The sequence below is a fragment of the Physeter macrocephalus genome, chromosome 14, assembly GCF_002837175.3.
Source record: "Physeter macrocephalus isolate SW-GA chromosome 14, ASM283717v5, whole genome shotgun sequence".
Lineage (NCBI taxonomy): Eukaryota > Metazoa > Chordata > Mammalia > Artiodactyla > Physeteridae > Physeter > Physeter macrocephalus.
Genome location: NC_041227.1, coordinates 93,714,367 through 93,728,779, shown reverse-complemented (window position 1 = coordinate 93,728,779; position 14,413 = coordinate 93,714,367). Strand labels below are relative to the sequence as shown.

General features: G+C 36.1%; 1 protein-coding gene across 6 annotated transcripts in view; it reads left to right on the top strand.

The window, feature by feature from the left end:
- The window catches only part of NSRP1 (nuclear speckle splicing regulatory protein 1), a 62,597-nt gene that overhangs the window by 35,921 nt on the left and 12,263 nt on the right, over positions 1 to 14,413 (top strand). For 3 of the 6 annotated variants that reach the window (XM_028499155.2, XM_028499157.2, XM_055090304.1), the window contains 2 exons: positions 9,622 to 9,696; positions 10,202 to 10,258. In XM_028499155.2, coding sequence (XP_028354956.1) covers positions 9,622 to 9,696; positions 10,202 to 10,258 — 132 coding nt within the window. The remainder of the gene's footprint in view (positions 1 to 9,621; positions 9,697 to 10,201; positions 10,259 to 14,413) is intronic. The other 3 variants (XM_007123573.4, XM_024127643.3, XM_007123576.4) reach the window with 1 other exon arrangement.

Below are 14,413 nucleotides of genomic sequence, written 5' to 3'. Positions count from 1 at the left end.
ATAAAAATAAGAAAAGATTTTTGTCCAGAGTATACCAAGAACTCCAACAAATCATTAAGAAAATGAGAACTGGGCTTCCCTGGTGGCGCAGTGGTTGCGCGTCCGCCTGCCGATGCAGGGGAACCGGGTTCGCACCCGGGTCTGGGAGGATCCCACATGCCGCGGAGCGGCTGGGCCCGTGAGCCATGGCCGCTGAGCCTGCGCGTCCGGAGCCTGTGCTCCGCAACGGGAGAGGCCACAGCAGAGGGAGGCCCGCATACCACAAAAAAAAAAAAAAAAAAAAAAAAAAAAGAAAATGAGAACCCAAATAGAAAAATGTACAAAAGACATTAATATGACTAATAAATATATGAAAAATATATAAATTATATGAATATATAATTCAGCCTCAATAATAAGAGAAATGCAAAACATAATCATTTTATGCCCATAAAATTGCCTAAAGAATAAAATTTTCCACAATATAAAATATTCACAAAGATAGAGTAGTGGGAATTTATAGACGGTAGGTGGGAGTGTGAATTGGTTAGACTACTTTGAAGAATAATTTGTCAGTATTTAGTGACATTGAATATATATCTCCCTACAGTGTAGCAGTTCTCCTAAATGGTTACACATATGTATCAGGATACATGCACAGCAATGTTCATAGTTTCTTTGTTTGCAAAAACAAAAACAAAGGAAACCCAAATAAATGTTCATCAGCAGAGGCATGGATACAAGTTTAGTTTCTGTAAAGTAAAACATCATTTGGAGAGGTATACTGTAGAAGGAGGTAAGATACTCCTTCATTCTACTAGAGACTCTAGCTGGAGCTGACATAAAGACAGATGAGCAGGAGAAAAGCATAGGAAGTTATTTTACACATATATGGGAGCCCTCACAAGAAAAAATGAAAACCCAAAGAAGTGAGTAGGCCTAAGTGCTTATATAGTAGGTTAACAAAGAGTAGCAATTGTGGAAAAGTAAAATTTGGGGGAGACTAAAGAAAGAGTTACTCTAACAATGCCTGTTTGTATAGACTTCTCCTGGCTTTGACTCCCCATCTCTGGTGATAAGAATTTTTCTAACTCCTAGTACAGGGAAGGCACCTTTCACATGGGAATTTTATCTCCTGCTTTTAGGAAGAAAAAGGAATGTCAGAGTGTCCTTGTATCTGCTGTTTTTCAGGTGTCTTTAACTCAAAATAATCAATATGCCAAAGCAGCATATTTTGGGGTAGCATCTCCTGAGCCCCTTCAATATCTATGTAGCAAAACTATTAAAAAAAAATCAAGGAGACTAAACAAAATTCAGGGTGGAAAGGGTAGGAGATGAGATTAGGGAAGGCTATATAGGAACTTCAGGTGTACTGATAATGTTCTGTTTGTTAGGCTGGATAATGAATTCATAGGTGTTATTTTTTGTACTTTTTTGTGCAAAGTAATTTTTTATAATAGTTTTGAAAGGTGGCAGTAAACTTAGGTAATGTGTGTACAGGGAGTTGACAAAGACTAGGAGGTTTAAAAAGAGAGGAGGCCTGGATATAGTTGGTAGAGAAAGAAGATAGACTTGACTAATGAAAAAGAAGAATTGGTAGGTAGCATTAGGGCCCAATTACAGTTAGAAACTAAGAAATTACATTTTACGGAAGTGCTTGGCAGGCCTAATATACACAGCAGATGGTTGGATTGATTCAGGACTTGGGTTTGTCAAATGAGTAATAGAAGATAGGCAGTATAGCAAAGGAGTTAAGATTATTGTCAGGAGTAGTTGAAGATTTACTACTATAAAGATTCTAATAGAAAATAGAAGAATCAAGGGATTAGGGGCATCCATAGGATCAAAGAAAGGGTACGGTGGAAATAAATGATCAAGAGAGCTACTGTATTTCATTGAATCGAAAACATTGTAGGTTGCACTGTTATTTTATGTACCACTAAGAAAAAAAGAACACTGTCAATTAAATATGACAGTCTTTCCTGTCACTTAGAATTTTAATTGTATATTTAGTACACAATACAATATTGAAAGGCTTCTTTTAGTCTAAATTACATACAGATTTTTAAATTTACGTTACTCTTATATAAAACAAAATATAAGCAAAATTAATTGGTTAAGGAATTCTTAAAACTTTTTCATATCTAGTATTTTTTGGGCTCACTTTTTCACTCAGACAATGTTTTTCCACACTATATCATTCTCTCTGACATCAAACTTGACGTTTTTAAGGAGGGTGTTTGGAGGTGGTGAAGTAGGCATGTTAAGTAATAATCCCAAGTGGGAGTCAAAAGTAAATTATCTCCACAAAATTGCATAATTTTAAGAAGTGCTACATCAACACTCAGTGTTGCTCATTCTACAAGCTTTGATGCTGATACTTTTAATATTCACACATGCAAGCAGTAGTATCAACTAAAGTATTAAGAACACCTCTGGTTTGACAGTAATTCGATGATGCCACTGATTGTAAGGTGTATTTGGATTTCAGCAATGTTAAAATGTGAAATAATGTACATCTTATGTTCAGTGAAATATAGTTAGAAGAGTAGTGGTGGTTATCAGGTGGGTTGCACAAGTTTATAGTTTCAGAGCTGGGGCAGTTGCAGATAGTAACAAGAGGTAGACTGTGAGAGGGTGGCTAAAGTAGAGAGGAAACAGTCATTAAACTGCAGTCAGACAAATATGATATGACTAAAAGGGAGACTTAAAAACCTTTAAAACATAAGTGGAGATGAGGAAAACAAGGTTAGTGTTTGTTGTATGCATTATCTGGGATGATGATGGCATGGCAGGGTGATGGCACGATGTAAAGTAGAGAGGAAGGCTGAGCTCAAGATGTCAGAGATAGTAAGTAATAAAGGGTTCATGAATTGAGAGAAGAGAGGGGTAAGGGTAACATAGTCATATAGCATGAGCTTCAAAGGAACAGGGATTTTTACCTACAGTGTATGAGACTAGAATCAGGAGACACAGCCTCCTAATCTGAAGTACAGGGTATATGAGCCATGAGCAGCCTCGAAAGATGTCTTCAGGGAAAAGCCAGTTTTTAGTCGAGGAAGTGAAAGAGAAGTTCATCAAAGAGGATGAGGATATGGGGAGGTTTGAGTCAAGGTAAAATACGCAAGAAGCAGTGTGGCCATAGTATGAGAGGGAATGATTATCAGGTGGCTTCTTGAGTAGTGAACAAGGACTAGTATGCATGTAGCCTTAAAGTTTCCCCATACCATTAAATGTTGTTGAAAACAGATTTTCAGTTGGCTACAGAACTTTCTGTTGAAGAGTATACACTTATTTAACCAATCTTATTTTGTTCAAAGTTTTTCACTGATGTGACTAGATATCCCATTATATAACACAGTGAATATCATAGTACCTAAATCTTTTTGTGCATCTTTTTTTATGTCTTTAGAATAAACTGTAAGTGGAATTACTGGATCAAAAGAAATGGATATTTTTCAGGCTCTCTTGATACATTTTGCTAAATTGAAACTATTTCACATTTTCACAATGTAGGAGTATATCTTTGTTCATTACCTTGCAACTATTGGATGATATAATTTTAAAAATCTTTACCAGTTTGATAGGTGATAAAAGTTAGTATTTTCATTTTCATCTTTTTAGTTATTGGTAAGATTGAACATTTTTTCATATAGTTAATGGTCATTTATATTTTCTCATTTCTAAATTTTCTGTTCAGAGCCACATCTTTTTCTGTCTGAGTTTATATAATAAAAATTTTCTGTATTTTTCACAGCTCTTAAACAGGCTTTGTACTTAGAAGAGTCATGTGAATGTGGACAAATAAAGCCCATAATACAGATTACTGAGTTGTAGGACCTTTAATAAATGATCTGTTGCTAGGTTTAAAGAAAAAATAAAGAACAGGAATTTTTCATTTCTAAGTTCTAAGAGCACAACAGAAGATTGTAGCCATAAGCCATTTAAGGAAGGATTGATTCTTTTTTTTTTATAAATAAATTAATTATTTTTATTATTTTTGGCTCTGTTGGGTTTTTGTTGCTATGCGCGGACTTTCTCTAGTGGTGGTGAGCGGGGGCTCCTCTTCGTTGTGGTGCGCAGGCTTCTGTCGTGGCTTCTCTTGTTGCGGATCTTGGGCTCTAGGTGCGCAGGCTTCAATAGTTGTGGCACGTGGGCTCAGTAGTTGTGGCTTGCGGGCTCTAGAGCTCAGGCTCAGTAGTTGTGGCGTACGGGCTTAGTTGCTCCGCAGCATGTGGTATCTTCCCGGGAGAGGGCACGAACCTGTTTGCCTTGCATTGGCAGGCAGATTCTTAACCACCGTGCCACCAAGGAAGCCCAAGGAAGGATTGATTCTTGAACTGTTTTTTTCTTTAACTGAGATCTGTTTTGGATAAGTGGATAGGAAACCTCTTTTTTCAGAAAGAAGCCCATAGGTAATTTTTTTTTTCACTTTGTGGTTTATTAGTTATGGAATAACAGATTAGTTTCTGTAAAAAAAAAAATCAACCCTTTTCTGAATTTGCATTTAATTTAAAAAAATGTATGACTGAAGAAAGATAATTTAATAATATAAATAATGGTCCAGTATCTGTAATTTTTCCCCAGTGTCATTAAACTATATTTTGTGTATTGATGAAGAAGGAGTTCCAGTAATACATACAGAGCCATTTCTCTTCTGATTTTTACCACAGCCCAGTAGGCAACCCAGTAGTGATGGAAGAAAGGTGCTGCACAACCATGTGCTTTCTCTTCCGTTTATCTGAGCTAACTGCAAAGGTTTTTAAAACAGTCTCCCTTTTAGTCATGTCATATCTGACTGCAATTTAATGAAACAAAACACTAGTAAATAGTTTTTATTCTCTACAAGAACCATGGAGGTAATAAAGACTAAGAAAATCCAGTTGCAGTGTTCTCCTTAATAATGCAATCATGGTGCTTATACTTGATGATCACATCTTTACCCTTTATAATTGTGTGTGTGTGTGTGTGTGTGTGTGTGTGCGCGTGCGTGCGTGTGTGTGTGTGTGTGTTTGTGTGTGTGTAGAGAGAGAAAGAGAGAATTGTTGTATATATAAAATGGACCGGGTTTTTATATTCCTTTTCTTCTTATTCATTTCTTATTTGGAATTAAAGCTAATGTGAGTGTACCAACTCTTAGATTAGACATAAAAAATTAAGATGTTGACCAAATATGGCTCCTCCTCCACTTTTAGTGCTATACACATACTGGGTTCTCCAAACCTGTTTGTTCAATTAAGTTCAGACATTTTCAAGGAACTACTATAGGTTTTTTAAAGGGTATTTCCCTGAGATTTTTGGTAGAGAACCTAAATATTTTGAAACACCAGTGTAATACAGTAGTTTTTGTGCTTTTAGGACAGTCAAAATGTTTGCATTTCAGGACTTCTCTGGTGGTCCAGTGGTTAAGACTGTACTTCCACTGCAGGGGAAGCAGGCCAAGATCCCCGCATGCTGTGTGTGACTCCCCCCACCAAAAAAAGTGTATTTGACCCAATTTGTAAATTGAGGGTTTTTTTAAGATAAGATAAAGATATCTTTATCTTATCTAAAGATAATTTAAGATAAAGCCCCTTTGTCTTCCTAAATTTAAAACTGATGACAATTTGTGGTTTTATTAGAAGGCACCATTAATGAATACTCTTATTGCTCTGTGAAGTGGTCTTCAGACATAGAATTAAGATAATTGCCTACCTGCTAATTTGGAAACTAATCAGTTAATGACAGTATTGTGGTTTGGTCATATTCAGCCTCCATCATCAATTTTTAAAAAAATATTTATTTATTTATCTTTGGCTGCATTGGGTCTTCGTTACTGTGTGCGGGCTTTCTCCATTTGTGGCGAACAGGGGCTAGTCTTCATTGCGGTGGCTTCTCTTGTTGCAGAGCATGGGCTCTAGGCGTGTGGGCTTCAGTAGTTGTGGCACGTGGGCTCAGTAGCTGTGGCTCACAGGCTCTAGAGCACAGGCTCAGTAGTTGTGGCGCACAGGCTTAGTTGCTCCGCAGCATGTGGGATCTTCCCGGACCAGGGATCAAACCTGTGTCCCCTGCATTGGCAGGTGGATTTTTAACCACTGCGCCACGAGGGAAGCCCCCATCATCAGTTTTTAACAGCTATATTTCCTTAGGTCACTTGCAGGCTAGAATATTTTGTGGCAAGAACTGAAGTGTTTTATAATGTCTGTACTAAGCAAAATACATTCCTTTAAAATAATGCTGAGTGAAAAAAGCTAGTCTCAGAATGATTCCATTTATTTAACATGTTACATTCTTGAAGTAACATAATTATAGAGAACAGATTAGTGGTTGCCGGTGATTGAGAATGGGAGCGGGGAGGGGAGGATAGGTGGGTATGGCTATAAAAGGGTAGCACTAAGGAATATTGTGGTGATGTTACAGTTAAGTATCTTGATTGTGGTGACAGTTACACGAAACTATCTATACATAAAATAGCATAGAGCTATACACATACACAAATTTTGCGTGTAAAACTGGTGAAATCTGCGTAAGCTTTGTGGTTTATACCAAAGTCTGTTTCCTGGTGTTGGTATTTTACTCCAGTTATGCAAGATGCTCACATTGGGGTGGGGGGTGCTGGGTGAAGGACCTTCTTGTACATTTCTTTGCAACTTCCAGTGAATTTATAATTATTTCAAAATAAAGTTTAAAAAAATATACTTCTTTAACAAGAACTCCCTCCCCAAACCGGGCAGTTATTAAAAGAGGATGTCCATTCATTTGGTCATTCCTTGCTATCAGCTCCCATCATCCAATGATTATTATAGCAGCACAGCAGTGGACTCTCTCAAAAAGAACAGTTCTTTCTAATCTCATGCTTTGGGGCAATGTATTTTCATTTATAGTTGCTTGTAAAACCACTCTTAGTTCTAGAAAACCCATTTCTAGCTCTGCCGTAGCTCCCATGGCTAGTAAAGGATTCAAATGTTTGCATCCTCTATTTTCCTGTGTTTTGTTGTACTCAGTATGAAACCTTAAAGAATCTTAACACACTAAAGAAAACATGTACAGCCTTTTAAATATTCAACAGGATAGACTCTTCTGTTTCAGTAGATGCAAATTGAATCATATTGTCCAACTTCAAGTAAGCCAATCTTATGTTTATTAAACACACTGATAAATATACTATAAAGTGAAACATAGTGTACATGCTTTTCTGGTGAACACTTTCTTTTAACTGTAATACTCCAAGGGAAAAAAACTTATAACTACTGTTTTCACATAATTTTAATTTGTTTAAATATAAACATTTCTTCAGCCCAAAATGTTCTTAAGTATGAGCATAGTAATAATAATGGTAGTAATGAAAGCTAACCTTTACTGAGCACTTGCATAAGCCAGATACTTGCCAAGTACTTTTTACATGTTATCTCATTTAATCCTCAAAACAACCTTGTGAGATAGGTACTATTATATAGGTAAGTAACATATCTGAAATAATTCAGCTAGTAAGAGAGAGGGAATAGTTTGAAAGTCAGTCAGATTCCTGAGCCTACACTTTTGACCGTTATTCTGTACTTCCCCTTTATGCCATGCAGTATAGGAACTCTAAAGTTAGAGGCTGACATGTTAGCAGTTATTACATATTTTAGTTTTGTTTTATTCATAGGGCACATGTATGAAATCTGTTTCTTCTCTTGCTGAGTTCAGTAAGGTGAAACCTTCCCTGACTTATGCAGGACAACCTGCTTTTCTCATTTTTATCTTCTCTTGCATATCCTTTTTCATGGAAACCAGACTAAATTAAAAGTTGTCTTAACGTTTGTATTGGTATTTTAATTTAAGGATATCTCTTAAAACTTAGACTTGACCTTTAAAATATAAAGTCTTACTGCTCTTGTGTTTAATTTTACCAGTTATTTTGTCTCCAGTATGAATCTAGACTACAGTTTCTTATGTTTGTTATGTAGAAGATAAAGATTAAAATGTCATTTAATACATTTACTGATTTTTATATAGGATCACTATTACTGAAACAAAAGTTTTATTACTACTATTTTCATTTTCAGTTTTTTGTGTATATGTATTTAAACAGGTTGTTGACATTTTAGCCATCACCACTAATAATCATTGTTAGAGTTCCTTTAGCTAGAAGACTGAGACATGAACTTCAAAAGGAGACAGTCCTCCCTGAGTTTTTCAGCGTAGGTTCAGAGTTACCTCTTTATCCACTGATGCTCTTGGAATTCCAGGGATATAAGTTGGTGGATAGGATCTGTAAAATTACTCTCTCCATATGTTATCAACCCCGTAAGTAATAACAACTGATGTTTTTCAAAGGTCAGACTTCATCCTTCTAAACAGCTATAAGCATGAAAACAAAGTCTCTTGAGATATTTCAAAGTATATATACTTTACATTGGAAGGCCCTTCCCAGTCTCCTTATTCTACATTATATAAAAATCTAAAAAGTCATAGGCTTGTGTTTTGTTTTTTCAAGTTCAGTAGTTCAGGTTGAAGCAACCAGTTTGAAAGTAACAGCCTGTGAACTGTGACTAACTGGAGGAGAGGTGGGAAAAAGTAATAAAAATAAGTAAAAGTCCAGCATTTGGGGATTTACTCCTTTAAAGTAAATCCTGAGGACATTAGTGACTCAATGATCAAGAAAAATATATTTAGTATACACTAGTTAGACAGACTGCGACATAAAAATGCATTGGAGGGAATTCGCTGGTGGTCCAGTGGTTAGGACTTGGTACTTTCACTGCTGGGTCCCGGGCTTGATCCCTGCTCGGGGAACTAAAATCCCACAAGCCGTGAAAAAAACAAACAAAATGCATTAGAATTTCATGAGATATACTTACTAGAATATTTAATATTTTCATGTTTAAAATTTATATTCTAATGAGTGAAAAATGTGTCATATTACGTAACAGGGACATTTGAATTAAATGAGTAATACATGTAACACACAAGTAATAAACTTAGCATAATAGCACCTGGCTCTATAGATGTTAGCTACTATTATTTTTGTTATCAACATCTCTTCCTCTAGTTGGAGTCAGTTTACTATCACCTAAAGTAAACTTAGTCTCTGCCTGTACACTTCTTTTAATTTATTAAGTAAGTGTTCTGTTATTATTGTCTGGCTTTTGTATATTAACTTCATTCATCTGCATGGTCATAGAAAACTAGAAATAGGTTTATTTTGTTCTGTTTGTTGCCATGGAAAACAAAGGATGCACCAGTTGTTACTATACAGCTGGAAACAGCAAATGTCAATAGGCTAGAGAACTATAATTCATTAGTAGTCTTTTTTTTTAAGATATAATTTACACATCGTAAAATGCACCCCTTTAGTGTGTACATTTCATTGTTGGTTAGCATATTTACAAGGCCTTATACTTTTAAGGGAACAGTTTTTCCTAAGTGTTCTAATTATATTTTCTTAGCTGCAAGTCTTTACTTTCGCCCATGTGGTTACTACTTTCTGTACTCTTGTCTTCTCTGAAATTCCTTTTGATTGAGGTCTAATGTCATATCTCTTTGGGGAAGGCTTTCTTGATTCCTTATACATTTAGTCTCCTGCTCTGTTCTCCTGCTGCCCTTTTTTTTTATCCCTTTGTTATATTGCCTATCACATTTATATTGTGATTATCTTTAGTTATTTGTCTTCCCTTTCAGACCATTTATCTCTCAAGCACAGAGACTGTTCTTGTTTTTCTGCTGTCTTCAGGAGCTAGAACAATGCCTGTTATGGTAGGCTTTTCAATACATATTTATTGAATGATAATAACTATAGATAGTCCTGGCTGTCCCTGAGCCTTCAGCATGTACTAAGAGTTTGATATACTATATTCAGTGGTGAATATTAAAATAATGTGCTTTTTGTTGCTGGGAATCATACCATTTTAGTATTGGAAGGGACCAATTTTCCCCCACTCAACACGCGCACATTCACTTATATACACAAAGCAAATTGAAATCCATAGAAGTTGAACAACTTAGTGGTGAAGCTGGGACTGAAAACCCATGTTACCTCATCTTGTCCTGTACCATTTTATTTTCTCTTACACCCTGATGATTTATAATGAAGATTCATTCGTTTCCTAAAGTTTAGGGTGAAGACCTTGAAAATGTTAATTTAATTCATAATATTATCTTTCTATTTTTAACCGTAAGTAAGGGACTAGTTGCCAACCAGAATACTGGAAAAGAAGTATTAAATTGGTTGAAACAGTGACAGCATTTTCCTGTTTTATAGACCTCCGTGAGTGAAAGCCTTCAGAGAGAAGCTGCTAAGAAGCAAGCAATGAAACAGGTAAGGTAGAAGGGTGAATTAAATGCATCTGGTGAAGTAAGTAGTTCAGCTCACATTTTAAAGTATCAGTTTTGATGTCTAGGTACCTGAGACTAAAAAGAGTAAGGGTGGGCTTCCCTGGTGGCGCACTGGTTGCGAGTCCGCCTGCCGATGCGGGGGATATAGGTTCGTGCCCTGATCCACGAGGATCCCACATGCCGCGGAGCGGCTGGGCCCGTGAGCCATGGCCGCTGAGCCTGCGCGTCCGGAGCCTGTGCTCCGCAACGGGAGAGGCCACAACAGTGAGAGGTCCGCGTACCGCAAAAAAAAAAAAAAAAAAAAAAAAAAAAAAAAAAAGAGTAAGGGTGTATAAGGAAAAATTTTATCTTGACACTTGTTTTCTGAAAATGTGTAAGATGTTTCTTGATTTACATAGATTTTAGGTTTCTTGTATAAATTTTAAAGGAGAAAAACACAGTGAAGAATTGGCTCCTTATTGCTGTGTTGTAGATTAAACCCATTTCTGCTTTCAGATGACTTAGTCTGACAATGGATTACATGGTTTAATAATTCCTGCTAATGAGCTTACTTGCTAAAAAAAAAAAAGCAAAGGATACAACCAAAATGATTTTGCAGTTTTATAATTATTTCAAACTCATCTAGCAAGGAAGGGGAATATCAGGTGATTTTTGGTAGACTTGCCAGCACCTTATATTTATGTATACTGTATAGTATTTCCAAGTACTTTTATACACACATTATCTTTTTAAAATTCTCACAAACCTGCCCATGGTCCTGATAAAGAAGTTTGAAACTTCAAAAGGATGTTACCCCTCATGATCATGCAGCTCATTACAGAACTAGACCTGGAGTTTTAGTAATTTTTCTACTACTGTACCAGTGTATTTTAGATTCAGCTGCAGTAGAAAATAATGAAATTAAACAATGGCAAAGTACCTTTCTTTTCTATTTTAATTCCTTTTCTGCCACATTTTCTTTAATTTTTGGCACCTCTTTTTCCCTTGTGTATCTAGAATCCTGCATAAGGATAAATTTGTTAAGCACTTTCTATGAGCCAGACATTATGGCAACTCCTTTCTAAGAGTTATCTTTAATTCTTACAGCAGTCCTATTTTAGGATAATTGCTCTTATAATCTCTATTTTGTAGTTGAGGAAATGAAGGCAAAAAAGTTTTATGTGACTTTCATGAGATCTCATAGTTAGTAAATGGTCAAGTTGTGTTCAAACCCAGGCAGTGAAATTGCAGAGCCCAAGCTTTTAGCCACTGTGTTTTACTGCCTCCTTGGGGAATGGGCACAGAATTATGTATTTAGTTACTTTAAGATAATATCTTAGTGTCATAGAGATATAACATGTAACTTAGCCTCAAAATGATTTAATATACACATAACATGAAAAACTTTGATTCTTTAGCGTAAGTGCTGGAGTGCTTTGAATTAGAATTTTAGAGCTCAGTAGAATTTTAGGGAGACCATCAAGTTCAGTTTCTTCACTATATGGATGAGAGAATTAGTTCTAGAGAGTCTGGTGACTTCTCCAAGTCATGTAGGTATCTTGTTTTCTAGTGTTCTTTTCACATTTTTTGCTGCCTTTTTTAAAAAAAAATTAATTAATTAATTTGATTGACCCTGCTCCTTAGTTGCAACATGTATGTGGGATCTAGCTCCCTGACCAGGGATCGAACCGGGGCCACCCCCCGAACTGGGAGCATGGAGTCCCAACCACTGCGCCACCAGGGAAGCCCTGTGTTGCCTTTTCTTATTCACTTAAAGCATAAGTCCCAAATATAATTTTATTCTTAACTCTGGCTTGTTCAAATCCACTTTTTCTGATAGTGGGAATTTTTTATAATTTGCCTGGAAATTGGAGATGCTGCTACAGCTCTTCTACCTCTCACCTGCCTGCTGCTGCTATCCTACCTTTCACCTAATTTTCCCCACTTGAATGATTCAACTCTTGTCTTCTGCTTGAATCTCAAACTAACTTTTATCCTGAAGAATACCACCTTGATTGCATTTACTAAATCTAAGAGAAAATACTCTTAGAAATGGGGTACTTTATCTGTTAGACCTTTCTTTTCTTTCCTTTTTAAAATATTTTTTAAATTTTTTATTTATTTATTTTTGACTGCATTGGGTCTCCGCTGCTGTGCACACGCTTTCTCCAGCCGCAGCAAGTGGGGGCACCCCCCACTGCAATGCACAGGCCTCTCACTGCAGTGGCCTCTCCCATCGCGGAGCACAGGCTCCGGGCACACAGGCCTCAGTAGCTGTGGCACACCTCAGTAGCAGTTGTGGTGCAGAGGCTCAGTAGTTGTGGCGCATGGGCTTAGTTGCTCCATGGCATGTGGGATCCTCCTGGACCAGGGCTCGAACCCATGTCCCCTGCATCAGCAGGCGGACTCCCAACCACTGTGCCACCAGGGAAGTCCTTCTTTTCTTTTCCCTTTTTTTTTTCCTTTTGTTTTCTTTTCTCCCCTTCCTTTCTCTCCCCTCTTCTCCTCTCCCATCAGTTTTTTTATCTGCCCATCAGGTGCACAGAACTGATGTTGTCAACATTATTATCTTATTCCCTATTTCACTGGAAAAACTTTTAATATGTCATCATTAAAATAATATTTCCTGTAGGTCTTTGGTAGATATCTGTTTTCCAGCTAAGGAAGTTCTTTCCTGGTCTTGGTTTGAGGTTTTGTTTGTTCTTGTGTTTTATTTTTTGAAAGTCATGAATGAACTATATTCATACCAGTAAAGATCAATTTAACTTGAGAAAATCAGTAATGATCACTTCACGTAAATGATATAAAGACACATAGGTATAGAGTATTCTTTTTATGTTCCATTGCATTTGGTTTACTAAAATTTCATTAAGGATTTTTGTTTTAAATGTTAAGGAGTTTTTCTTTTTATCATCAGTGAGATTGGCCTGTGATTTTCCTTTTGTTTCACTGTAATTATCCATATTGAAAAAAATATAAAAGTCTGACAGTCCCAAGATTTAGTGGGATAAGTTTGTTTCTGCTTCATTACTTTCTGTCCTGACAAATTAGTGTTTTCTTCATTCTGCTTTCTTTGGGTTTATTTTGTTATTTTCCGTACTTTTTGAAATGAGTGCATAGCTGTTTTCAAAAGCCCTTTCTCTTTTCTAATGTGTTTAAAGCTATACATTTTCCTCTAAGCACTGGTATAGCTGTGCTTATCTCACAAATTTTTGGTAAGTAGTACTTTTTATTCAGTTCAAAATATTTTCTAATTTCTGTTATGATTTCTTCTTTGATCTGTGGGTTATTTAGAACTTAATTTTTAAACATATAGGGGTTTTTTGTTTCCTTTTTGTTATTGATTTTTAACATGATTTCTTTGTGTTCCAAGATGATGCATTGTATTGTTTCATGTCTTTAAAAAATGTGTTGAGATTAACTGTGTGGTCCAGTAGTTTTTAATAAATATTCCTTTGATGCTTGAAAAAATATTCTGAATGGTTTTTTTTTTTGGCCAGTTGTGTGAATCCATATATATTCATACTAATTTTTTTGGTCTCTTAATTACTGAGAGGCATATGTTAAAATCCCCTATTATAGTTTTGGACTTGTCTGTTTCTTCTTAGATTTCTGTTTAGTTTTTACTTTATATATTTTGGGACTTAGGTTAATTAACAATACCCTATATCTACACACATGCCCTCTTGCCGCTCTCCCAGTATACAAAAAAGCAAGTTATCAATTTAAAACAATTTAGTGTCCTGTTTCCCTTGCTTTTTGTTGGTGTGATGGTGATGATTTCTTGGATTCCATGTTTTCCTCCTCTGAGTTTTCCAGGTTGGTTTTGGGGAAGGAGCAGCAGTGCTAATTCACCATGTAGGCAGGAGAATCATTGTTTTTCTGAGGTTAAAGTAAATGTTGAAATGTTTAAAAAAATAATTATTTTTTAATATCTTAAGCAATATTCCAGAAAAGAAGTTTTTAATTTGGCATGTACATCATTCCAGTCTTAATTGTTGACATGTAAAAACCTGAGAATATCAGGTCAGTTCTTTGAATAATTTATACTATCACCCTATCACTTAAAAGGATCACTTTTATGTTCCACATTACATTAGGCAATGTACCAATTAAAGAAAAAGTTAAAATGTGTACTCTCTATACCTCAGGAACTTAC